This window comes from Xenopus laevis, chromosome 1L (assembly GCF_017654675.1).
Source record: "Xenopus laevis strain J_2021 chromosome 1L, Xenopus_laevis_v10.1, whole genome shotgun sequence".
In the NCBI taxonomy this organism is placed as follows: domain Eukaryota; kingdom Metazoa; phylum Chordata; class Amphibia; order Anura; family Pipidae; genus Xenopus; species Xenopus laevis.
In genome coordinates this window covers 208,812,965-208,839,799 of record NC_054371.1, presented here as the reverse complement: position 1 = coordinate 208,839,799, position 26,835 = coordinate 208,812,965, and the positions used below count along the sequence as shown (strand labels likewise).

Genomic DNA, 26,835 nt, shown 5'->3' with positions numbered 1-26,835 from the left:
AAAATATTAACCATGTATTCTGCAGATATACAGAGAAGCTCAGCTCTGGGCCCTCAGAGGATATCTCCTCACGTTTTAACCCTGCAAGTACCATGGTCCTTTTATCTGTCCATGCCCTGTGTTGCTACTCTACCCAGAAACATAGACTGTGTGTTTGCTTTCATATAAAATCAGGGTGAGAAATAGATTTATACTTTGGAAAATGATTCAAAATCACCATATAAAGGCAAAACAGCTTTGGCACTGTGTTTTTATTGCAAATCTGACATTGTCATTGAAATAGATTCATGAAAAAAATAACGAGAAAATCTCTTCAATGCACCATGCAACACTGAAAAGCTGCCCTTGTGTACAAAGGAAATGTTTGTGTAGCCCGAAAGTGTACAATATTTGAAATGGAATCCCCCTCGCTTTTCCCTTGTTCCACGAAGCAGCAGTCATTAGAATTCCCGTGAGGCTTATCGTTCTGTTTTGATTAGTTCTTTGATGATATTCAAAATCATGTCATCTAGGAAAGAAGGGAAGCAAACATTAGCAAGTAATATTACAATATTATACTCCCAGCAAAAGATGCTGGGAGTGAAATGTGACTCCTTGCTGATGGCTTGCTACACATGCACTTTCCTTAAAGGAGAACTAAACCCTAAAGTTAAAAAACCCTTCCCTACATAGACCCCCCTTCCTCCCCCCACCCTCAGCCTAGCTGCTACCCCAGGCAAATGCCCCCAAGTCTTTACTTACCCCTCCAAGCAGATTCTGTCCTGCAGAGCTCACGGCAGCCATCTTGAGCCGCTTTAGTAATCTTCGTAATGAGGCCTGCACTTCAGCAATCTTCGTGCGCAGGTGCAGTTGTCATGAAACAGAAAATTTCTCCAACTGCACATGGCGTCATTCCGAAGATTACCAAAGAGAATGGCTGCCGTGAACTCTGCTGGACAGAATCTGCACAGAGGAGTAACATAAAGACTTGAGGGCATTTGCCCGGGGTAGGTATGTAGGGTAGGGTGTTGGTTTTTTTTTAAACTTTTGGGTTGAATTCTCCTTTAAGTTCAGTATGAAATGCAACAAAATTTCTGGCATGTAGTAATATCTTTTTGGCTACTGGGGTCAGTGAACCCCATCCAAAAGCTGGCAAGAGGCAAAAAAAGGATAGTAAATAATTTAAGAAGAATTAAAAATAAAAAATGAATTTCACTATGTAAAATTGGGGTGTAGATAATACACTGGCCCCTAGGGAGGGGCTAAAGTTGGCAGTAAGTGCATTAGAGTGAGAAGTAACACCCCACTTACCTTTCAGTGACATTTTCGGGTTTTCAAGTTTCTGCTTCAAAACAGATTCAATTAAGATACGCAGCTCTTTGAATATGACTGCGATTTTTACCGGAGCCTGTTGATATAAAACATCTTCATTTATTACTTTTTTAATATAGGTTCCTAATAACATTTAACTTTCCTGGCACTTTTTTGAGCAGATAAAAGCATTACAGAAGGAGTAACTAGGGTAAACGAAAATTAGGTTAATCCCAAATTACTGATGAGGAGACATTGGAGATCCCACTGCAGTATGCTCCAAAGCACTGGATGGGTATGAGCCTGATATAATAATATCTTACATAATGAAGGTGCTTAAACACAGAAGAATATTGTCAGTCAGCTCCAGTCTATACCAAGTTGACAGCCCATTGGCCTCAGTATGGGTCTCAAATATTGCCCTCCCCAACTGAAATCTGCTAGAAGCTCAGTTAGATATTGATGAGGTAGGCTGAAATTTAGCATTGGCTGAGGATTTCATGAGGCCAAATATGCAGCCACTGGTCAAGAGTCTGCCGATTTGCTCATTGGCCCAGGAGTCAAATGCTCATTAATTAGCTCAATTTGACCCACAACAAGGGTGCAAAGCAATGATCTGATTGGTTGCTACTAGTAACTGCACTGGTGCAGTATAACAACTAGGCTAATAACTGGAGTTAACACAATAAACAGCAGAGTAAATGGTTACTGTTCCTAACACACTGGGTTACTAAATAGAATTAAGGCACCCCCATATAAAAGGGGACAGTAAAACCAAAACATGAAATTTGTTTATAAACTGTATTCTGTTCTTATTTAGTGGACTGCATCACTTTAAAAAAGGGGAACAATTCACACCTCCAACAAAAACATTTATTCTGCTCAAAGTTACTAATGTGGCCTCTACTCAGGTGACTGGTTTTGACTGCCTGTTACCTCTGCGGACATTTTCCCACACGGTTCCTCAATATGTGACTAAGAAAGTGTATCTGAATGACAGTAAAAACGCTTCTTTACCTGGAAATGGATCCAGTCATCCACAGTCAGTAGGCGCTCCCGGTGCTGCACAGCAATATCACCACCAAAGAGAAGCACTGGGAAAGGAGAAATGAGTGTGGTTTCTCGAAGAAACACCTTGGAATATTTAACCTGGAAGAGTACAGAACACCAGTTATACAGCGACTCTATGATATGAAGCCACTGTGCATATGACATAAAAGTGGGAGCACCCAGTATTCAGAGCACAATGACTTCTCTCAATAATCTTTAGTCTGTTTACTTGAACATACACTTAAAGGTTTGAGGCCTTGGTAATTTCTTAGTCTTGGGTCACACAAGAACAAACCAGACAAATATTTGAAGACTTCCTATCCTTCTCAATATTTTAAAGATATTGAAATTGTTAGTTTTAAGAGAAGGAGCAAATATTGGGGACAATCCTTTGTAATCCCTTACCTTCTCCTGGTAAAGAAGCCACCCATAGATCTGCAGGTCTCTGTTCACTGAGGATGGATGGACCTGGGCTTTACCTTGTGCGGTTTCCACTATGCACGCCAGTTTCTCTGTGATGTCAACGGACTTTGTAAAGAGGATCTTGCCTACATTGTCATACAGTCCAGCTGTCAGAATGGCCTTTAGGAGGGAAGTCTCTTCGGCAGAAAGGGCTTTCATGGCGCTAGAAAGGCCATTGGCCTCCACGGATCTGGGGCACTCAAATCCTGCTGCTCTCACAAGTCGGATTAGCTCTTGTTTCACATCCTTGAAACACAATCACATTGGTTATGGAAGAAGAAAAGGGCAACTACGCCTGTGCTAATGCAATCAATAGATTAAAAATCTAGTGCCCACTGTATACTGTACCCAATATTCGTCACTTGGTTCTTTTTTTTTACCTCTTCTTTAAAGGGGATGTAAAGGCAAAAAAATGAAATCCCAATTTTACTTTCTTTAATGAAAAAGAAACTTTTTAGTTTTTTTAGTTTTTATAAGAAGCAGGATTGTATGCAGTAAAGTTTCCACTTCGTTTTACTTGCTCTGACTGCTGTGAATAGGAAACTTTAGCCAGTCTGCAACTGCTCTGCAGGGAAACAACGGTACTTTTGAATGGCAGGTGTAGGGTTATTTTATGTTTTGTTTGCATAACCTGATTAGCCTTAGCTAATCTCAATGTCGACCCTCACACCTTCTTTCCCAGCCATGCAAACCTCGGTCATCTGTTTGTTTCCCTGTAGAGCAGCTGGCAACCATGTAGAGATTTGTATCCACAGCAGTCAGAGTAGTGAAGGGGGAATTTCACTGCATACAATCTGGTTTTTCATAAAAACGGTACAGATTTTTTTAATTGAAGTATATTGGTGATAAGTTTCTTTTTCAGTAAAGAAAGTAAAACTGGGATTTTATTTTTGCCTTTACATTCCCTTAAAAATGTAATATAACATAACTTATTTTGTTACTTATCTGCTAGCAAGTCACACATCAGCTAAGCCAATAGAGCAGGCATGTCCAAAGTGCGGCCCGTTTTCAAATTTACACGGGCCCTCCATCATGAAATTAATAATAATGCGGCCCCCCAGCACAGTGCGATCAGGGATCCCATAGCAGTAATATTAAGGCACATTAGTGAAATGATCTGTCACGCAGAGACGCACTGTTTTCGCATACTTCTTTAGGGCTGAAGGTGTCAATAGACGTACTGATGTGCCTGTATGGTGAACTAAAGAAGTATGGCATCACTACGTTCCAGTACGTGTCTATTAATAACACCTTCAGCACACAGGCAGCAGTATAGACCAAGTGGCAGATCATTTCACTAATGTGCCCAAATATTGCTGCAAAAAAATGCTAAATACCACCCTTGCCTCATGGCATTCTTTTTAATTGGATCAGTTTGTCACTGTGTACACAGAGGATTTCAGACCTAAAATGCAGTTTTTAGTGCCAAAATCTGCCCCATTTTGAATAATGACAAAGATGCATAGAAATCAATGGCATGAAAAAAGGCAGGTATTTATTGTCTCCCAGACAGAAAGAAACACTAAGGGGCAGATTTATCAAGGGTCCAATTGAAGATCTGAATTAAATTTTTTTTTTTTATGGTCAAAACTGTCAAATTCCACTAGGGAGTTATTCAAATTCGATTCGAGTTTTGAGATTTATCATACTCTTTAAAACCCTGCCGAATTGCTGTTTAAGTCAATTGGAGACGTCCAGGGATCAATTTGGAGTTGTTTGCCGTAGTGATGTGCGGGTGCGGCCTTAATCCCTTTTCTACTTTGCAATGTATTACACGGGCAGAAAAAGCACAACGTGAATCTAAGCCTTAGAGTAGTAAACAATACAAACAACGATGTATTTGCACAATACCTGTTTGGCGCTGACCCACCTCTATAGTTAGAAGTGCCTTTCTGTTAAGAAAATTCTTTCTACAGTAACTCATTTCAGCAGCATAACCTTCTGGTCTGATCGCCTTCCACCTGAGAGGGGAAAAAAAAGGTTGCTATGAACTGGCTTATAGTAGAGAGTATATCCAGAGTACATATTTCCCTTCCCTGCTGTTTAGAGAATGTGTATAAAGAATACAGTGCTGTGCAAATATGTTGGCGCTCTTAACAAAACATGTTAATTATAATAATAATAGAAAATCACAATTTCCTAACGCCATCTCCCATATACCTGGTGCATTGCTTCCCCTCAAGTCTACCAGACAAGGCCCACAACCAAATGTTTGGAGCATGACACATGTATGCTTACCCCAGATATGCACGGAATATAGTCACATGATCAGAATTAGCAACTGCCATGGATGACTTTGCCAGGTCTGCCCTGTCTTTTTCCCCAATAGGTGTAACAAATGGAGATTTCTCTGTCATGGTGGCGGCCAGAGTCGCCTGTGGCAAACAGCAAAAAAAACCCCAAAAAAAAACGATGTTAGAATGCTGTTTAATAGAAAACTATTTCTAAATAGATATTTTTCAGTTAACGCCATAGGCAAAAACAATATTCAGCACAAACCTTTGAACGCATGTTAAAATAGGGGTTATACCGCCAATTTTATTTTACTCCTTGACTGATACCATATTTATTTAAAAGTGTTTTTTTATCACCAAGCCTACATAACGCCCCTCAAGTTGAAGAAATTTGGTGGGAGACAGGATGATATTTGCCTCCTGGTGCCGACTTTATACATATGGCCTGGTCCTGTCCCCCCACACAAGAATTCTGATCTAAAATAATGGAGACCTTGGCGAACAAACTGGGCACACCACGGGTAGTGGACTCAGTAGTTTGTTTGCTAGGGGTAATAGACAAGATACTTCCCACCAATGCAGCCACAGTCCGGCTACGTACACTCATGTTCTATGCTAAGAAAACGGTGATTACGCACTGGATGGGGGGAACCCTCCCCTCTCTAATCTTCTGGAGACGGTTGGTAGAGGAAACCCTTCCTCTCATAAAACTAACTTACGAAAAAAGGGGAGCTTATGATAAATTTGACAAGATTTAGGGAGACTGGTGTAACCAGGATCCTCTGGTTAACTAACTTAATCTTTGCAACCTGATGCAACCTCCTCTAGACCACTAACCACACTCAAGTGCCGACAACTGTAACCTTAAGCGTTTGTATTCTCTGTTCTGTGTATGCCTGTACTTGACCTAATCCAATGACACCCTATTAGACACTCTATTGTATTTGTTTGTAAGTTTGTAATGTTTAAAAAAAAAAAAAATTTTTTTATAAAGTGGGAAAGTAAAAGATTATTCTAGGTTCATAAAATTAACATCTCCTTAAAGGGGAAGGAAACCTAGTCGGCGCAAACCCCCTACCCCCCCTCCCGTTTGTTGCCCACCCTCCCTCCTCCCCCCTGGCCTACCCGTCCCGCTGGGCAAATGCCCCTAACTTGTTACTTACCCTTCTGCGCAGGTCCAGTCCAGGGAGTTCACAGACGATCTTATTCCACGCAATCTTATTCCTGCTGTGAACGGCGCATGCGCAGTAGGATCATTTCGTCGGTACGATCTACTGCGCATGCGCGTGACTTTTGGCGCATGGGCAGTAGATCCGTACCGGCAAAATGATCCTACTGCGCATGCGCCAAAACGCCGTTCACAGCAGGAAGAAGATCGCGTGGAAGAAGATGTCGTCGGTGAACTCCCTGGACTGGACCTGAGCAGAAGGGTAAGTAACAAGTTAGGGGCATTTGCCCAGCGGGACGGGTAGGCCAGGGGGTGGAGGGAGGGTGGGCAACAAACGGGAGGGGGGGTGGGGGGTTTGCGCCGACTAGGTTTCCTTCCCCTTTAAAAATCATATAGAAACATCAGGAGCAAGGAACCTGCAGGAACCACAATTATGTACCGCCAAGCTCACATTCTGCACAGATATCAGGCATGGAGGCACCCATGTTTTAAATGCTGGCCCAACAGCGTATAGAAGAAATGTGTAATAATAATGTACTTGCAGTAATCACATGAATTTAGCAGCAAACACACAGAGATATACATAATAATAAAACGTAATAAAACGTACTACTGCATCCAGGCAGCCAAAAATAGCACCGAAGATAAGCATCTTGCCAATCTTCACATTGACTGGCAGGGCAGCTAGGTGTTGGCCCAGGGGGGTGAGTTTGGGCTGGCTCAGTTCACATGCCCCAATCTTCCGCAGCAGGCTCATTGCATTACTGATAACTTGAAGCTGAGGCGGGTCTAACGCTTTTGATAGGAAATCCTCAGGGGAGCCAAGGTCACACTTCTACAAGATGGAAGAAACAGAAAACTGTATCGGACCAGGCAGAAAAACATGAAAATAGGGATGCACCTTATTTACGAACCCTTCTTGAAAGAGTCGACTGAATACCAAACCGAATGGGAAGGGGAAAATTTGGGGGAAATGGACGCCACTTCTGGGCAAAGGTTTATTGTCAGACTGCTGAAAAATGCCTAACGCATTTCGGAAGTAGATCCCTTAATCATTTGCTTGAAAATGTTTTACTTCCCTGTTTTGTGACAAAAAGTCACGCGATTTTCCTCCCCGCCCCTAATTTGCATATTCAAATTAGGATTCGCTTCGGCCGAATCCAAATCCTGCTGAAAAAGGCTGATCCTGAACTGAATTCTGGATTAGGTGCATCCCTACATGAAAATAAACATCCCCCCCCACCCCAGAACTAAACATTCACATGACAAATCTATAAATACATATGTGTGTGTATAAGAAATGGTGAATTATCAAAGAGAAGAATATGATCCTTTCAGTGCCAGGGTCCCATTGATGTTGCCGCATGATGGCAGTAAACAGGCAGAGCAATTTAGATTAAAGGGGAAGTCAGAATTGTAGAATCTACTGCAGTGGCACAACGGTAATTTTATGGTGGATAGCACATAGAGGGTTAAATGCATTAGCTTAGAAAGTAGAATATCTCACCATTATGTGCAGACAGAGTTCTTCCAATGGCACTCGCAGGATTTCTGGAACAGAATATTCCATGAAGCTCTCAAACCTGTTGAATAAATAAATTCATTAGAACGGAAGGGCTGCTAGTTTAAGCAATATTAGATCAGAGCAACTATACTCAAGGTAATCCTTTTTGGGGAACAGTTTCAAAGTACAGAGGAATCACCTTTTGTCGTATTACCCAAATCCAACAGACTAATGTAAGCATGCTGCATGTATGAGTTAACAACCTTACACAGAGGCCCCTTGAGTTAAAAAAAAAACAAAAAAAAAAAACATACATTTCAGTACAAAGGACACAACAGACTTTGAAACCATCAGTATTTCGGGGATGCACAGATGGCTGCCCTCCAGTTGTTGCACTGTTAGGGCAGTGGCCGACAGGGTGATTTGTCGCCAGCGATTATTTATGCGCCACTGCGAGCGACAAATCTCCCAAAAATGCGTGTCCATTGGAAATAACTGAAATCTCTGGTGGTAAAATCAACATATTGAGAAGTTACCAAAAGTTGCCTCTGGAGGAAACCTCAGGGGACTTTGTGATATGTTGGTTTTACCACCAGAAATTTCAGTTGTTTTCAAATGGAGATGCATTTTCATGGAGATTTGTTGCTCTCAGTGGCGCATAAATAATAGCCGGGGACACCAGAGGGTTGTAGATGTCACTTATATTATGTCCTGATAAATGGGCCATGTTTTCCTTTTAAATTGTACTCTTATGGTTACATAATACAATCTAGGGTTATTGAATGTAAAGGGCAACTTACCTCTCCCTTGTGTACAGTCGGAAGCAGTACCCGTTTCTGACTCTCCCGGCTCTCCCTTGGCGCTGCAGGGCACTGGCTTTACTTATAAACGTCTCCACCAAAGAGCTCATCTGGCTGCTCTCATGATACCTGCAAACCAGAAACCAAAGAAGCTTCATCAAAGTCTTCACCAAACTAAACAAAATCATAACTAGCTCGCTTTCTGGCTGCCCCCATCAGTTAATTCAATTTGCACAAACTAGGTTGCAGCCCCATAGTTTGGTAACCTCTGCTGTAAAGAAATGTTGCTTTACTCACTGAAGGATGTTCATTTTGGACACAATTTAAAGGGCTACTGGCATCTGTCTCATTAGTGCCCATGATCTTGAGTAGCTCAGGGAATTTAGCAGTGTCGGAGGATCGGGTGAACGCAGGTTTGTGGTGGGCTTTGAGGGGAACTTTTCTGGATGCAGCATTTACTTGATACTAACACGTTCCTATGATGTCAGTATCGCTTTAAGTTAATTTTTTGTATCTTATAGAATGGCCATTTCTTAGCAACTTTTCAATTGGTCTTTCTGACAATTTCCTTCCTAAATTATTTGCCTTCTGATGCTTTTAAACAGGGGTCACTGACCCCATCTAAAAACATAATGTTCTGTAAGGCTACACATTTTATTGTTATTGATACTTTTTATTAGTTATCTTTCTATTCAGGCCCTCTCCTATTTATATTCCAGTCTCTTATTCAAATCAGTGCATGGCTGCTAGGGTAATATGGACCCTAGCAACCAGATTCCTGAAGAGCTGCTGATTAAAAAGCGAAATAACTCAAAAACCACAAATAATAAAAAAAAAAAACCTATTGTAAATTTTCAGAATATCACTCTCTACATCATACTAAAAGTTAACTTTTAAATTGATGTATCCATATAAGAATAATAGGTGCCAAAAACCAGCAGTAAAGTTAAGCTTTTCCTTCCAAGCAAATAGTTTTTAACCCATTTGTACTAAACCCTCACTATTCTGTTAACAATATCCCTAAATTATCACCAATAGATATATTTCAAAATTCTCTTCCTTCCGGTCATTTGGTCTTTACATCTATGGCCAGCTTAAGACGATAAATTGCAAAGATTTTTAAAAGATCCGATCTTCATTGTGAGACCACGATTATCTCGAAACGATCGTAAGAATTGTCCATCAACTAAAAAGACAATTTGCCAGGAAAACAAATGGTAGCTGCCTGCTTGGCCCTGCAAACATAGCTAGATTGCACTGGGACTGATACAGATTTTTTAACCTGGTCGATTAATTTTCGGACAGATGTCGGCCGAAAAATCGTAAGATGTACGATTGTTCGAATCCCACTAACCGCACAATATTTTTGAAGGATTGGTCGGACTTCGCTAAAATCGGTCGTTCGGCAAGAAAAGTCTTTGCGTCTATGGGGAACTTTACTCTGGCACAATACACAATTCCTAATCCCTTTCTGATCTTTTTGTACTAGTGCAACGACCCTCCTTCTGTAGCACATAAAGAAAATCCAACAATAACATGGCCAGATATAATCATTGGATAGGTAATAGTTTGTCAGTAGTTATATGGTGCCATTATTATTTTAGTCTTTTAAACGATACTTTATTGGAATACTTTTGAATTCTGTACTCTTTTGGGGGGGATTGCGGCTGATTTGTATTTCCCATTGCCATTTATCTTGGCTCACTAAAACCTGTAAGCCATATTCCTTTACTAGATACTGACAACTAACAACATAAATAAAACATAAATTAATCACCTGTTTTCCTTAGTTCTTCCTGCGTCAATGACAAACACCACATCTGGGATGGTAATGCCAGTTTCTGCAATATTTGTAGCCAAAACAATCTGAAAACAGCAAAAAGCTCTATTAGTTCAATCCAACCTATTGTACATATACTAAACTAAAGTATACATCCCATGAAATAACCATTCAGGCCACACCATTAAGCAAGCTGAGGTTATGTTCCCTGATTCTACCTAAATCTCAGCTTGCTTGTTCTAATTACCACCCCTTTCATGTCCATTATTTGGAACTACTGTCCCTTCAATACAACTTGCCTAAGGACAGGGGCACACTGGGCAGATTCGGGAAGATTTAGTTGTCTGGCGACTAATCACCTCTTCTGCGGGGCGACAATCTCCCCGATCTGCCTTCTGCCGGCTATAATGAGAACACACCAGCGACAATGCATTCACGGCGCTTCGATTTCCGAAGTTGCCTCACGAGGAAATCGAAGCACCGCAAGTGCATTGTCGCTGGCGTTTTCTCATTATAGCAGGTGGAAGGCAGTTTGGGGAGATTGTCGTCCCGCAGAAGAGGCGATGAGTCGCCAGGAGACTAAATCTCCCCGGATCTGCCCGTGTGCCCCTGCCCTAAATGTAGAACAGATATTGAAGAAGCAAGACTTACCTTTCTTGTTCCAGCAGGTGGGAGTATGAATGCTTCAGCCTGGTCTTGGCTGGAAAGGATTGAATGGAGGGCTATTAATTTATACCTAAAAGGAAAAAAAAATATACATTTTAACTCTTAGCTATAGTTATAGGGTCACAACAACATCATTTTTATTTTACATTACTGGATTTGTTTAATAGGAATATTAAGGACTGAAGACATATTTAATTACCTTAAAGGAAAACTATACCCCCAAAATGAACACTTAAGCAACAGATAGTTCATATCATATTAAGTGGCATATTAAAGAATCTTACCAAACTGGAATATATATTTAAGTAAATATTGCCCTTTTACATCTCTTGCCTTGAACCCCCATTTCATGATGGTCTGTGTGCTGCCTCAGAGATCACCTGACCAGAAATACTTCAGCTCTAACTGTAACAGGAAGAAGTGTGGAAGCAAAAGACACAACTCTGTCTGTTAATTGGCTCATGTGACCTAACATGTATGGTTTGTTTGGTTTGTTTGTGAGTACAGTGAATCCTACGATCCTAGGGGGCGGCCCTTATTTTTTAAAATGGCAATTTTCTATGTATGATTACCCAATGGCACATACTACTAGTAAAGTGTATTATTATGAAAATGGTTTATTTACATGAAGCAGGATTTTACATATGAGCTGTTTTATGCAATATCTTTTTATAGAGACCTACATTGTTTGGGGGGTATAGTTTTCCTTTAAGCTTTATTTCCCTAAGCTTCTATAAAAATGTTAGTGGCTCAGCTGGTCAGGGGAACATCACTACACCACAGGGGAAATTGAGCTGAATGGGACCATAAACAGCACTTTTCCTGGCAAGAACAACTCTATAGGTTTTCTCATACCCTGTACCAGGGCCGGACTGGGGGTAAAAAGCAGCCCAGGCAAAAAAAATCAAAGCAGCCCGCATGTTAACATGCGATGGTCTTGTACACTTCCACTCATATATTGGATATAGGAATTGGAATTTGGTAAATGTAGATGTGCAGGATATACAGGTAGCAAAGTTTGTGTGTGAGTATATAATGAGATATATAATGAGAATGGTATATGGTGGGAGGGAGGTGCCATATTGATTCCCTTAGACAGTACAGTATGGGGGTATAGCTTATTGTGTGCCCAGAACATTCCTTCTCTGTATATTTGTATTTATACATATGGGAGTAGGGAGGTGCCAATCATTTATAGTCACATACAATATAATGTGGGTAACAGAATAAACAGAAAGAAACAGTCTCTGCAAGCCAGACAGACTCCTGGGGTTACATTTATGATTGCAGTTCTATTACAAGTCCATGACAAGATGGGCACAATCAGTAGTTTAGAGGACATTGGGGGCCCCACTGACAGTTTGGGGCAATGGATGCCTGAGGATGCTGATGGCTGGTGGGACTATAGGTGGGGGGCTGCCAGTGTGCAGTATATGGAGTCCAGCTGCAGAGATGTTTTGTGCCTGGGCAAAGGCTGCACATAAACTGCCCCATCATCTTTCCCCAAGGGCAAATATTCCAACTGTCCAGTAACCCTCTAAGTTTAAACTTCTTTCCCTGCAGATTCAGGCAGCAGCAAATGATGAGATGAGAGGTTAGAGCCCACCTGTGGGTTGCTATGGTTACAACTACATCAGCTCATCATGAGGCTTTGCTTCTGAGGCCCTTGTGCTGCCAATGTCCTACTTAATGACCAATTGCAAAGATGCATTTCTCTGCACTTGAGGAATGAGAGATCTCTCCCTGTCCTGAGCTCCTCTTGCTGCAGACAAGTCATGACAAACTACAGCTCCCTGCACCCTGTCTCCCAGAATCTGCACTGAGAGTGGAACAGAGAGTTGAACTAGAGCTCGCAGCACTCTCTCTCTCTCTCTCTCTCTCTCTCACACACAGATACACACACAGGCTGCAGCGCTCTCCCCCATGGCCCTATCCCATCCTCTGGCAGGAGAGGGAAAGGCAGAACCATGAGGCGACGCGTGGAGGAGTATTCACGCTGCACTGGCTCCACATCCTGGAACAATAAAAAACCAATTGTAGCCCTAACACCCCCCCCCCTCCTCCCTGCAGCGGCACCAGCAGCAGCTCAAGAAGAGAGAGGAGTGGGAGGGGCTGAGCCGGAAGATTAGATCGAGGAGCGGTCCTAGAGCCCTCCAGTTTCATTGCAAGGACGTTTCTAATTTGGATTATAGCTCAGGAGCGGCCCACTTATATAAAATGTACAGCGGCCCCTCGGGCAAATGCCCGAACAGACAGATTGTCAGTCCGGGCCTGCCCTGTACCATAAATCTTTGAAACACAGGTATTTGTCTGGAATATATTTTGGAAAAATTTGAGGGATTAGTGGGTGAATCAGACTGGATCACAACTTGCTTATTTATGAAAAATCTTAATTGAATGCAATCGGGCAAAAAACTCTGATAGAGTTATGGGTGAAATGGGAGTAATAGAGTTACGAGCGCAAAAAACTGAAAAAAACCCCCCCCCCAAAAATCATGAAGGCTTAAAACATCTTCGTGTGGTTCAAGGGACCTCTGCCATTGACTTCTACACGACTGTGACTGGTTTTAGCTGGAGTGGGAAGTTTTGTTTTTTTTAATCGCGGAAATAATTCTAAATTTTTAGTGGAGAACTCCCCTCCGAGACTGAGCCCAATTTGCCATTGTTAAGAGTCAGGGGAAGGAATTTTTTTGTCTTCGCCGGCCGTGAGGCAAATTGGAAGGAGGTGACTTGTGCAGATGGTGTGTTTTAGGCCTTCCTTGCTGATGCAACCTGGGCAGTTTTAGGGCAGTGTTAAACAATAAAGCGTCTTACAAAGGCGGGGTCGAGACTTGATGGAACCAGTGTGTTCTTGTTTTTGTTTTTTTCCAAACCGTGCCTTGATCTTATGGTTCGACCGCCGGGCGCGCGTTCTCGGGGCAGGTGGCCCGCGCGGAGGATGCGTCCGGGGTGTGACGGCGCCGAGGGAGACTGGGAAAGAGAGGTGAACTGGGTGGTGGGGTCAGAGTGGAAAATCACAGAAGCGTGCTCATGTTATGGCCCTTCTGCAATTAAATAGAACGGGGGCCGCCCATAGCGGACGTAACTTTTCGAGCGGGCATCGTCTGTGCGTGCTGGGCGTCATGCGAGAACCCCGCTCTGTGCGGCGTGCGCATGGAAGACGAAGGAGGTTGAGGGAGAGTATGACGCGGGCTGTGCGGGGTGGGCGGGAGAGCGGGCGGCAAGGGTCCGGAGCTCGGGCGGTATGTGAATGTCGAGGTCAATGTGAAGCGAAGGGGGCCGGCGTGCGGGCAGGTGGGTGGCCGGCTCGGGCGTGGGGCGCGGCGCAGTTCGTAAGTTATGAGGGCTTCTAGTAAGTGGATATGAGAGGTCAGGGGAAAAGCAGGACCAGGGCACGACGCGGCGACCTGGGTGGGGCGGGCTCGGGGAGCGGCCACTCGGAAACTAGTGTGGCAAAAAGCCTTAACGCGGCCACACCATCTAGAGGCAGTCGAGGAAGCGTCGTGGTGCAAGAAAGATGGTGAGATCTGGCGGAGTTTGTGAAGTACCGGCAGGCGGGGGCGCGGAGCGCTCGACTGCGTCGTAGCTACTGTTGCTCGTAGCATGGCGCCACATCTTTGAAAGAATAGCAACCCTGCGTATAGGGTGTATGCGGAGAGAAAAAGAGATATGCGATATGCTCGGCGCGAGCAGGAAATGCGGAGAGGACACCTTAAGACGGAGCACTGAGGGTCTCCGAGCTCAGCGTGTGGCGGCGGTCGCATAGACTGCTGGTCACGGCCCTCCGCGATTAAGGGTCGGCAGGCCGATTGTAGCGAAGCACCAACGACTGTGTGCGTAAGGGAGCGTGGGTGTTTGTGGTACCGGTAGGAGGTTGCTGCGACACGCTGGTGGATAGGGAACCAGACGTGTGGATCGTCTGGTGGCGAGGTGGGGAGGCAGGGTAGTGAGGGGTCGGCAGCCGACGAGTTAGATCGGAAGTCATCTAAAAGCTGCTTGTGATTCATCTAGGCGAGAGGCCTTAGGCAAGAAGGATCAGCAGCAGGGCTCCTTCGTCACATTCCTGTACTCTGGGCTTATGTCTAAGAGCAAAAAACAGCACAAGAAGTAAAAAGGTTGCACCTATAGAGCAGTCAAATATCAAACTGATGACAGGCTTTCCATGAAATGTAACATGCCAGAATATTACAGTAGTGTATTCAAGTCTGGTGCTGCCCTAGGCACCAAACCTGTGTGCGCCCCTATGTATGACATCAGCGGATGTGTCATCAAAGAGCAACAGGCATGCATGTGACATCACCAAGACATGTGTTCAATAAGACTTACACACATTGCTGGACTACTAAGCATCATAAAGACTGCTAGAAAACTGCCTCCCCTGATTAAATATCCATTTAATCAAGATCAAGAAAAGCCATCGAGCAAGAAATCCTGACTTGAACAAACTAAGGTCAAGCAAGGATACCTAGAAGACCATTGAAAAACGACATTATTCAGCTGTTTTATAGATAATCCCAGCATATTCTCATGGCAGCAAGACTCATAATTGCTTGCAACTGGAAGAAGAACACCTTACCTCTAACTATGCTCAAAACAAAAATCATAGACATAGCAACTAACAAAAAAATGACATATATGTTACAAAACGATATTGAGGCTTTACAACAGAATATGGCTCCCTTGGTTAGCATCTGAAAATGATCCCTTACTCTTCTCGGTATGAACCATTTATTATTGAAACCTTTAGAAGAAGATCTGACAATATGTTATAGCTATAATATGAATAGCCGTACAACATTGTGAGAAATCCAGCCGCTACATATACATATATATATCTATATTTTTTTTATTTATTTATTTTTTTAACTTGTTTTTAGGTTTTTTTTTCTTTCCTGTTTTTTTTTTCTATTTTTTTATGGTCTGTTTTACTTTTTTTATATGCTTATGTAAGTTTATCATATGTTTTTGAAAAAGCGAATAAAACATTTCACTGTTAAAAAATATAGCCTACTTATCAGTAAGGTTTATTGCGTGACCTGACACATTGCTTCACTGTGCTGAAGAATTCTCTTAGAATTCAAGAGAATAAAAGAATATATTTTCAATTGCTAAGTGGCTAAGCGGCTACCATTTATTTGCTGACTTCAGCGTTACAAAACAAATCACGGCCAGTCAGAAATAACAGCATCCTCCGCTGCCACAAAAATACTGATTGTTCTCAAAAGAACAAGGAAATGATTCAGCAGTTATTGAGTGTATAAATGACTTTTCTTTGACATGCTCAATCTAACCGTAAAGGGTTTGTTCCTCTTTAAATATCCGGTAAGCTAGAAAATAATTGAACTGTAAAAATAACTTTAAAAGAATGAAAAATAGGACAAACTGAAGCAGATTTTGTGGTTAAACTGCACTCTGCCCAAAGGACACCGCAGGATTCCCACTGTCATAATATCCCCACATTCAGGAGGAAGTCATGTTGCTTTGCCTTTCACATACCCAAGAAAACAAGTAGCTCCAAGATGAGATCCAGGTTGATTTTGTTTGGATTCATGTAGAGAACGGCGTGGCGTGTCTGACTGCTATAGCGCTGGTAGCGTGCACCCAAATCCAGCCCAGTGCCGGACTGAGCAGGAATAAACTCCTGAGGGGGAAAACACTTTCTTTAATTCTAATATAAACATACAATTACTGAGAATGTTAATAATATACAGAACTATATGTGTGTCTATGGTTAAAATGAATTGTAATGGAGAACAAATGCCACAGTCTGATGAAGACTCTGATAATCCAGCGTTTGCGGTGATATTCTAATCCGATATAAATTGATCCAAAGAACAAAAGCCATTTCTTTATAGCTGTCCCATTCAATAGTCAATGTGACGTAAACAACAAACATCCTTATAGGGTGGAGAGGAAAAGAAATTGTTCCCTATTGAGCATGCATTCCAAAAGGCACCAGTCACTGACGTTTGGGTAAAACCATATAAATCAGAAAATGTAATACTGCCAACATTCGGCTTTATCTTGGTATATAAAATGCCCATTAAACGTTTGCAACATTACCTGGTACTTCTTGCTGCTTCCCCCTTTGCCAGTGACACTGAGAGTTATTTCTTCCTCGTCCTCTAAGAATTTCTGGCAATACTCAGAATCTTGTTCCAGGACAAATCCCGTTGCTTCCACCACATCTTCCAGATGAAAAACCTTAAAGAAAGTTTATAAAATATATTTATACAAAGCATCTGTCTAACAAACCTGACAGTAACCAGCACACAGTGTTGATTGGACTCACATACAGACTGCCCCTAAAAAGGGAACATTCGGTTATTCGCTATTGTTCAATATATCACCCACCAACAAATGAAGACTGCAATGAGACTGCAATCAGAAGAATAAACTCTGGAGAACCAATTGCTGATTAGTGATTCATTTATTCAAAACCAGTGCACAACATGTTTCGGGCCCAGTGGCCCTTCCTCAGGTGCTTGTGGCCACTGGGCCCGAAACATGTCGTGCACTGGTTTTGAATAAATGAATCACTAATCAGCAATTGGTTCTCCAGAGTTTATTCTTTATATTGTGAAAGTCACTAGGTCTGGCGGTGCCTAACTCTGAAGTTGAACCAAACTAAACAACGAAAGGACTACATCATCCAACAATTCATATCTGCAATCAGAAGACAAGATGCGAAATCTACAAGCTAGCAGCAGAGGGAGCTCATCAAGATAAAACTACAGGTATGGGACCTGTTATCCAGAATGCTCAGGACCTGGGGTTTGCCGGATAACGGATCTTTCCGTAATTTAGGTCTTCATGCCTTAAGTCTACTAGAAATTCATTTAAACATTAAATAAACCCAATAGGCTGGTTCTGCTTTCAATAAGGATTAATTATATCTTAGTTGGGATCAAGTACAAGGTACTGTTTTATTATTACAGAGAAAAAGGAAATCATTTTTAAAAATTTGGATTATCTGGATAAAATGGAGTCTATGGGAGACACTGGAACAAGATAGAGCAGGCGCACACCCACAGCAACCTCCTGAAGATATGCCTGGTGCTCAGTAATAGAGGGTACGGCAACCTCCAAATTGAGTCAAGAAACAAAGATACCGGCACACAAGGTTTGCTTGCAGGGAAACCCTTGCTTTAATTCAAAAGTGCAGAAGTGCAATGTTTCGGGGACACGCCCCCATGCTTGAGAAAGGGGCGTGTCCCCGAAACGTTGCACTTCCGCACTTTTGAATTAAAGCAAGGGTTTCCCTGCAAGCAAGCCTTGTGTGCCGGTATCTTTGTTTCTTGTCTATGGGAGACAGCCATTCCGTAATTCGGAGCTTTCTGGATATCGGGTTTCCGGATAAGCGATCCTATACCTGTACAATGTTCAGGTGCCTGGATGAAAGTAAAGACAAGATGCTCAATGTCAGATGGCACAAACAGGAGATACAGTGAAAGATAAAGGGGATCAAGCCAAATAATGCAGGAAACTGCCAACACGCCGTCAGCACTTAAGAGACACAGGCAGCAGACTCTAGATATTAAGAAGAAGTACCGTAAACCCTAGAATTGAATATGGCTAAAAATGCCATATTTTATATCCCAAACTTATTGCACCTGCTTAAAGTTTCAGCTTGTCAATAGCAGCAATGATCCGGGACTTCAAACTTGTCACAGGGGGTCACCATCTTGGAAAGTGTCTGTGACACTCACATGCTCAGTGGGCTCTGAGCAGCTGTTGAGAAGCTAAGCTTAGGGGTCGTCACTAATTATCAAGCAGAAAATAAGGTTGGCCTGTAATATAAGTCCCTAAGCTCAGTAAGTGACAGCAGCACAGAGCATGTGCAGTGAATCAGCAGAAGATGGGGAGCTACTGGGGCATCTTTGGAGACACAGATCTTTACAGTTAAAGGGCTGCGGTTGCCTTGGGCTGGTACAGAAGCACAAAACATAATGAACAACATTTCTACCTATTTCTTTAGTTAGGCTTTAGTTCTCCTTTGAGGGCTTAGTGATAACTTTCTCTGTCTACTTCTTTATTTGTAGGAGCAGAATCAAAACAAATCAGTAGGTCATCGAGAAGCCTCTGTATAAACAAGCCCCTCTTTCCACCAGCTGCAACCTGTTAAGACAGTGAGCTAAGGAGCAGCCAAAGTGGAAGCATCCTATTACTTACAGTGATTACAGACACATTGCATTGACTTCTCATGCTATGAAAGTTCTTGAGTGATTAATTTACACAGCCCCCATTTAGATTGGGTAACTGGGGAAGTTATTGAGTGGGGATGTAAGTGTTTAGATTCTTGTTTAAATTCTCCTAAAATGGTGGTAGTTACCTCTCTTGAGGGCTTACCTTCACCCTATGCTGATTTTGCAGATGTGTTTTCCAAAAAACCAGCTGAAACATTACCCCCACATAGGCGCTACGACTGTCCTGTTGATCTGATTCCAGGGTCTACTCCTCCTAGAGGGAGAACATGTCTTCTTTCTTTGCCTGAGGCTCAAGCTATGAAAGATTATATTGAAGAAAATCTAGAAAGAGGTTTTATTAGGCCCTCCAATTCTCCTGCTGGGGCTGGTTTCTTTTTTGTGGGCAAAAAAGATGGGGGCCTTCGCTTTTGCATTGATTATCGTGGCTTTTAATAAAATGACGGTAAAAAAACTATATCCCCTTCCGCTAATTACAGAGTTGTTTGATCAAGTCAAGAATGCCACCATCTACACTATACTTGATCTTAGAGGTGCATATAACCTCATTTGTATTAGGGAGGGGGGATGAGTGGAAAATGGCCTTTAACACCAGAGATGGTCACTAGTATTTGGTCATGATGCTTGGCCTATGCAATGCCCCCGCAGGGTTTCAAGAATTTGTCAGACATTTTCCGGGATTTACTTGGGCTATTTGTAGTAGTGTATAATACACAAAAGCCATGAATATCCTGTAAATTATATCCTTATAAACGGTGAGTTCTGATGTCATCAGTTATAAACGGTGAGTTCTGATGTCATTTCTGTCACATGACTCATTGAAATTTGTGTATTATAATAAATAAAGTACCCCCAGTTGTAAAATATGAGGATATTAGAAGTTACCTCGGAGTTCCATGACCTGTATAAAAACACTCGGCCTTCGGCCTCGTGTTTTTATATGGTCATGAAACTCCTCGGTAACTTATAATATCCCTATATTTTACAAAAGGGGGTACTTTATTCACTATATCTTGATGATATTTTAATTTTTTACTCTAACTTGGGTGACCACCGACAACATGTGCGTGAGGTACAGTTTTTGGGGTTCAACATATCTGGTAAGGGGTTGGAGATGGACCCCGGGAAGGTTAAGGCCGTATTGACTGGGCTCAACCGCTCTCATTAAGTGCTATCCAAGCCTTCAAAAAAAAAAATATAACTAACAAGGTACATCCTTGCGCTTTTTTTTTACTAACGAGAAATTCCGTCGTCTTCGTGCGGGAGCCATAGTTATGACATTGGGTACACATAGAAGAACTGTTGGTATCAAAGGGCCCTTTGAGGGAAATGGAGACAGACTTGTTGGAGGGAACTAAAACATAGCGTAACTGATGGTTATACAGACTAGAAGAAGAACTTCTGTATAGATTGAGTCAGTTCTAAAACGTGTTTAAATCTTAAGACAGATTGCTAGTAATGAGGGCTTTTATTTCTTTGACGATAAGATTTGTTATTGCATTTTGTCTCTAATGTTACTTTTATGGGTCCTTGGTATCCTAAGAATATGTTAATAGCAGATGGCATCTACTCTATGTTAGCTGTTTTGTTGAATTCAAAGTTCCTGTGTCTTGTGACTCGTTTTTATTTGATTGCTGGTGTTTTTTTGTTGTATTTTTCTTTCTCCAGTTGGATGTGTGGTTTTGAGTTTGCTGTGTCGAATGTTTATGTGCTTGAGGGTTTAGTTATTAGTGCTGCCTCTCTGGATCATGGTATTACTATTGATGTCCTTTGTAGTCTGAGATTTTTGTGCTTCTGAGATAAGGTGGTGCTGTCCAGTGTAATGGGACTCCTTCTGTGTGAGACTGGTTCTGTGTTTTCGTCCCGTGTTGTGTAGTGAAAAGGATGTGAGGGAGCACGGTTTATCTTGGCTATTGTGAGGTCTCATTTGTTGGTTGGCGTGTTCGACAATGCGAAAATGGCGCGGGGCTGATTTCGCTATGGTTGATATGTGTGGTTGGTTCCAATTGCTACTGTTCTTTATTCTTGCGAAAGTAGTTGTGCGTGTAGGTGTGTGGTTGTTGTCCTTTGCGATTTAGCGATGAGGAAGTGTGTTTTTTGTTCAATCGGTGCTGTGTTGTGCAGGTTTATGTGCAATTTATCTGTCTAGAAATCTGTCCCAGGGATTGTTAATTCCTAATAGACCCTGGTCCCATGGACCTTCCTCCCTGTCAGGGGAAAACTGTGTTTTGGGTGGTGGTTGATAGATTCAGCAAAATTAGTCATTTTATTTCTCTTCCACACTTTCCTTCTGCTAAAACTTTGGCTGAATTGTTTATTTCTAACGTTTTCAATTTGCATGGGTTTCCAGTCAATATTGTGTCGGACAGAAGAAGCCTGCTGTGTGGCGCTTCTTCCTCCTCTGCCGGTATATCTTAGTCCGGGTTTTACGTGCCGTCATCACGCCTTTGGCACGAAATTCAAAAGTATACAAGGGGCTTTTGGGATTTGTAGCATTGGCCGTTGTTAGGTCTAACTAATTTAGTAACTGGTGCGATTCCGGTCTGTTTTGATTCCGGTTTTTGACCCTTGCCTGCCTGACCATTCTTTAAACGCTGCCAGTACCAACCCTGCTAGAATTCTGCCTGTACCGACCCCGGCCTGCCTGACTACGCTTTTTGTCTATCCCCTGAACTGTTGCCTTCCGTCCAAAACCTTGGAAACGCATGTGCCCCATTGCTCATTCAGAGCATCTGCTTTGCTCCTCTCAAAGTAAGACCTGGCGGCATCTGAGTAGCTGAGGGCTCCTCTCGAGGCCAAAGGCGGCTGCTACAGGCGGAAGATTGAGCCGTGACCAGGGAGCTTAGCACTTGTTCTGAATTTAGGGAGCCGTACGTGACATTTGTGGAGTGTGTACAGCTAATTATTTACAACTATAAATGTGGCTAAAACAAAAGGAGTTGATAGTAAATTTTAGAAAGTCTTCAATGAGTCTGTTTTAAATAAATTAACATAGACATTGTAGAGGAATACAAGTACCTATGTATTTTTATTGACAATAAGTTGGATTGGACTAAAAATACTGAGGTTTTATAAAGGAAGGGCATGTGTAGGCTTCTCTTTATTAGGAGATGAAGATTGTTTAATGTTTGTAATGTGTTTTATGGGGTTCGACTGAATTAAGTCGACTTAATAAATTGATTGGGAAGGCAGGTTCTATTTTAGGAATGAGATTAGAAACGTTACAGATGGTGCTAGAGAAGAGGATGTTGTCTAAATTAATAATAATTGTGGGAAATGACTCGTCCTCTATATCATAGCACCTTTAGTAATAGTATAGTAACAATATGCTTCAGGATTAATAGTTTTTATCTATCTCTCTGTTTGTTTTTATTGTGCTTGAAAGAACAGCAAGTAGTAAATTTTCTTTTGGTTTTAGATGTCCGGTTTTGAGCAAGAAATAAAAAAAAGATACATATTTTGAAGGGTTTTGCTGCCCCTCTAAAAAGGAAAATGTAAACAGAAACATACACACCTCTACTGGAAAGGTCCTTCCGGATATCCGTATGATTGGACAGTGGGTAAAGTAGCTAGAGAACTTCTCACAGTCCACGGTGGCACTCATCAGCACGAGGTGCAGGTCTGATCGCTTGTGCAGAATCTCACGTAATATGATCAGCAAGAAATCCGATTGGACCGTTCTCTCATGTACCTGTATTCAGAGACAGCAAAGTGAGAGTGTGGGCAGCAGGCAAAATGGCACTTTCCAACCAAAGAACATTATTGTTATAACCAAATGGCCTTCATTGCTAAAGGGGAATGATCATTGTAGCCATATTGGTCCTAAGTCAATGAGCATTTTATTACAGCTAATGATGAATTTTGACATTGAAACTGCATGCGTGATTCTGAAGCCACTGTTTGTGCAATAGTATTGTTCATCTATTAGAGAAAGTAGCCCTATAGTAGAAGTTGAAGTTTTTGCATTTTAGGGGACACAGAACCTGTGGCTGGGGAAAAATTTGGATATCGCTAAGTTTGTCCATAAGCCAAGTTGGAAAATTTTGATCAGATGCCTTTGAAGGAGGCTGAACATTGGCCAGTGTTTACTGCGGAGCGGTCAGATACAGGGAGAATTCGAATGTTTCAGCTCTAAATGTTTGAAAACGAGCGAATTTTCGTCGCAAAAAGATTGTAATTGTTATGTGTATGGCCACTGGAATCCCCAGAGATTATACCTTTCCTTATGCTTCTTTTCAGGAGGACCCAGAAGTAGCCAAGTGTAATGGCTAAACATGTGATCTGAATGATCTTACATGTACTGCAGACAAAAGGCGTCAATGTGTGTGTCTGCCCTGGAAATGGCGGGTTAAGACTTAAGCTGGCCATAGATGTAAAGATATTTAAAAGATCTGATCGTCATCGTGAGACCCCAATTATCTCGAAACGGTCATACGAATTGTCCATCAACTAAAAAGACCATTTCAGGCGATATTGGCAGGAAAACAAAGGGGAGCTGCCTGCTTATCCCTGCAGACATAGACACATTGCACTGGGACCGATAACATTTTTTTTAACCTGGCCGATCAATTTTCTGACAAATGTCGGGCGAAAAATCGTAAGATGTACGATCGTTCAAATCCCACTAACCGCACGATAATTTCGAAGGATTGGTCGGACTTCGCTAAAATCAGTCGTTCGGCAAGAAAAATCTTTGCGTCTATGGGGACCTTTAAAGTATTGCATGGTGAAGATTAAGATAATATGTTAAAAATCTTGAGATAAAGAATGCCTTGCAACAGGTCTGGACTAAAAATCAAAATAGGTTGTGGCATTTCAGGTGCACAGAGGCCCAAAAACCCGCCACAAGGCCAGTAAATAATGACTACGCATCTTATCTTACAGAAACCCACAGATTGCCAGTCCAGGCCTGCCTTGATATATATAATGCAAGTCTATATGATTATGTGTATTAACTTGTGCACTTCCTTAAAGGACCAGTAACATCAAAAAATGAAATTGTTTTAAAGTAATAAAAATATAATGCATTGTTGCCCTGCACTAGTAAAACTGCTGTGTTTGCTTCAGAAACACTACTATTGTTTATATAAATAAGCTGCTGTGTAGCCATGGGGGCAGCTATTGAAAGGAGAAAAGGCTCAAGTTACACAGCAGATAGCAGATAAGCTCTGTAGAACATAATGCTATCTGTTATCCATTTAGTATCCTGTGCCATATAGCCGTTTTTCAATTTCCACCATTGCTACACAGCAGCTTGTTTATATGAACTATAGTAGTGTTTCTGAAGCAAACACATCAGTTTTACCAGCGCAGGGCAACATAACATGATATTTTCATTACTTTAAAACACTTTCAGTTTTTGGTGTTACTGTTCCTTTAAAGGGATACTGTCATGGGAAAAAATGTTTTTTTCAAAATGAATCAGTTAATAGTGCTGCTCCAGCAGAATTCTGCACTGAAATCCATTTGTCAAAAGAGCAAACAGATTGTTTTATATTCAATTTTGAAATCTGACATGGGGCTAGACAAATTGTCAATTTCCCAGCTAACCCAAGTCATGTGACTTGTGCTCTGATAAACTTCAATCACTCTTTACTGCTGTACTGCAAGCAGCCAAACAAAAGAACAATGGGAAGGTAACCAGATAGCAGCTCCCTAACACAAGATAACAGCTGACTGGTAGATCTAAGAACAACACTCAATAGTAAAAACCCATGTCTCACTGAGACACATTCAGTTACATTGAGAAGGAAAAACAGCAGCCTGCCAGAAAGCATTTCTCTCCTAAAGTGCAGGCACAAGTCACATGACCAGGGGCAGCTGGGAAATTGACAAAATGTCTAGCCCCATGTCAGATTTCAAAATTGAATATAAAAAAATCTGTTTGCTCTTTTAGAAATGGATTTCAGTGCAGAATTCTGCTGGAGTAGCACTATTAACTGATTCATTTTGAAAAAAACATGTTTTCTGATGACAGGATCCCTTTAACGGTCACTGTCTATAGCCATCCCCTTGTGTGAACTGGAGAAGTGTAGATACAGGGTGATACATAAATGCCATGCATGTAATAATGTGATCTTACAACCAAACCATACGTTATTCTCTCTGTGAGGGTTCAGTTGCCCACCCTTATTGCCCATGTTCTCGACTTACTTCGTCCACAATGATGTGGCTGATGTTCTTCAACATACTGTCTTCTTGTAACTTGCGCAGCAGGATTCCCGTTGTACAGTACAGCAGTCTGGTGGCTTCCCCTGTCCGTGACTCCATCCTAATCTGATACCCACACAGGGAATTCTACAAAGAAACAGACCAAATATAAATAAATAAAATCCATATGGTCACTATTCACTAAATGCTATAGGTATTAAGCCAATCAGTACTTGTATGCTGCTGTTCCGCAAGTTTGAAATAATATAATACAGATAAGGTAAAGAGACTGATAACAGGAGACAGGAAAGAAATGTATCCTTCAGTCTCTTAAGAGCAAACCAGTTTGCTTTTGATTTGCTTTTAAGAGACTGAAGGATACATTTCTTTCCTGTCTCCTGTTATCAGTCTCTTTACCTTATCTTTCTTATGCACTATTCGCTAAACCCTAACTTGTATATGTTGTAAAAAATCTACTGAAGTATCTGCATGTAATACTAAAGCTGCCCAACAGGTGGCACTACATTACAGGTATGAAAGTGTAATACTAAAGCTGCCCAACAGGTGGCTCTACACTACAGGTATGAAAGTGTAATATTAAAGCTGCCCAACAGGTGGCACTGTTTATAGTGTGTGCTTTCAACACTGATTCCAGTTGTCTTCCTAACAAAGACATAGTCAGAACTACTTACAGAAACAAGTACCAATTATTGTACTAAACCTTTAACAGTTTTGTGTGCACACCTTATTGTTACAGGGTAAATATATATAGTGATTCAGTTAGAAGGCCAAGTGATGTCTTATATTGAGGAACACCAAACAGTGACCAATAGAAGGTTGGGCCTCTGGTGAATTATATGCGATTATTAGTATCCCTTGAGAGGATTTATGCATTTAACAAATATAATCAACAGATGTTACTAGATGGATATTTAGCCCTGGTTATTGCACAATAGTAACAAATATCAATATCTCTGTGAACTAACCAATAGGCTTCACCAGCTCAGAATGATAAGCTTGCAATACCAAATAGAAACAACAGGTGTCACTCTGCCAAGGGAACAGCTTTATGTAATACCAAAAGTAACCAACAGATGTCACTGGAAGCTTTCAATGAAACAACTTTATGCAATAATACAATTAACCAGTAGATGTCACTAGACTGAATCTCAGTTATGCCACAAAAGACACTGAGCTGTCATTCCCAATTTAACCAATAGCCTTTATTGGTAGAGTTCACCTTTGAGGCAACTTTTAGTGTGTAATATAATGTCCGATTCCAAGCTACATTGCAATTGGTCTTCATTATTTATATTTATACTCTTTGAATTATTTTCCTTTTTTCTTCTGATCCTTTTCAGCTTTGAAAAACAAATGCTCTGTAAGACTACACATTTATTGTTATTGCTACTTTTTATTACATATCTTTCTATTCAGGCTGTGATAAAACGAACTTTAAATCAGGAGGAAAAAATGTCAACTGTTACGTTATTGCTTAGTAGGTCCTAACTGCTTCAACAAATGGTC

At 41.6% G+C, this 26,835-nt stretch overlaps 1 protein-coding gene across 1 annotated transcript in view; it reads right to left on the bottom strand.

Annotated features, from left to right (window-relative positions):
• Positions 1–221: 221 nt before the first annotated feature.
• The window catches only part of dhx29.L (DEAH-box helicase 29 L homeolog), a gene marked incomplete in the record, with an annotated part of 47,363 nt that continues 20,749 nt past the window's right edge, over positions 222–26,835 (bottom strand). Inside the window, 19 exon segments of the mRNA NM_001097932.1 lie at positions 222–508; positions 1,291–1,387; positions 2,308–2,439; positions 2,746–3,048; positions 4,673–4,763; positions 5,041–5,177; positions 6,815–7,039; positions 7,712–7,787; positions 8,509–8,637; positions 10,286–10,374; positions 10,940–11,026; positions 12,693–12,695; positions 12,697–12,705; positions 12,707–12,716; positions 12,719–12,723; positions 16,452–16,595; positions 17,018–17,158; positions 22,673–22,849; positions 25,312–25,455. Coding sequence (NP_001091401.1) covers positions 459–508; positions 1,291–1,387; positions 2,308–2,439; positions 2,746–3,048; positions 4,673–4,763; positions 5,041–5,177; positions 6,815–7,039; positions 7,712–7,787; positions 8,509–8,637; positions 10,286–10,374; positions 10,940–11,026; positions 12,693–12,695; positions 12,697–12,705; positions 12,707–12,716; positions 12,719–12,723; positions 16,452–16,595; positions 17,018–17,158; positions 22,673–22,849; positions 25,312–25,455 — 2,049 coding nt within the window.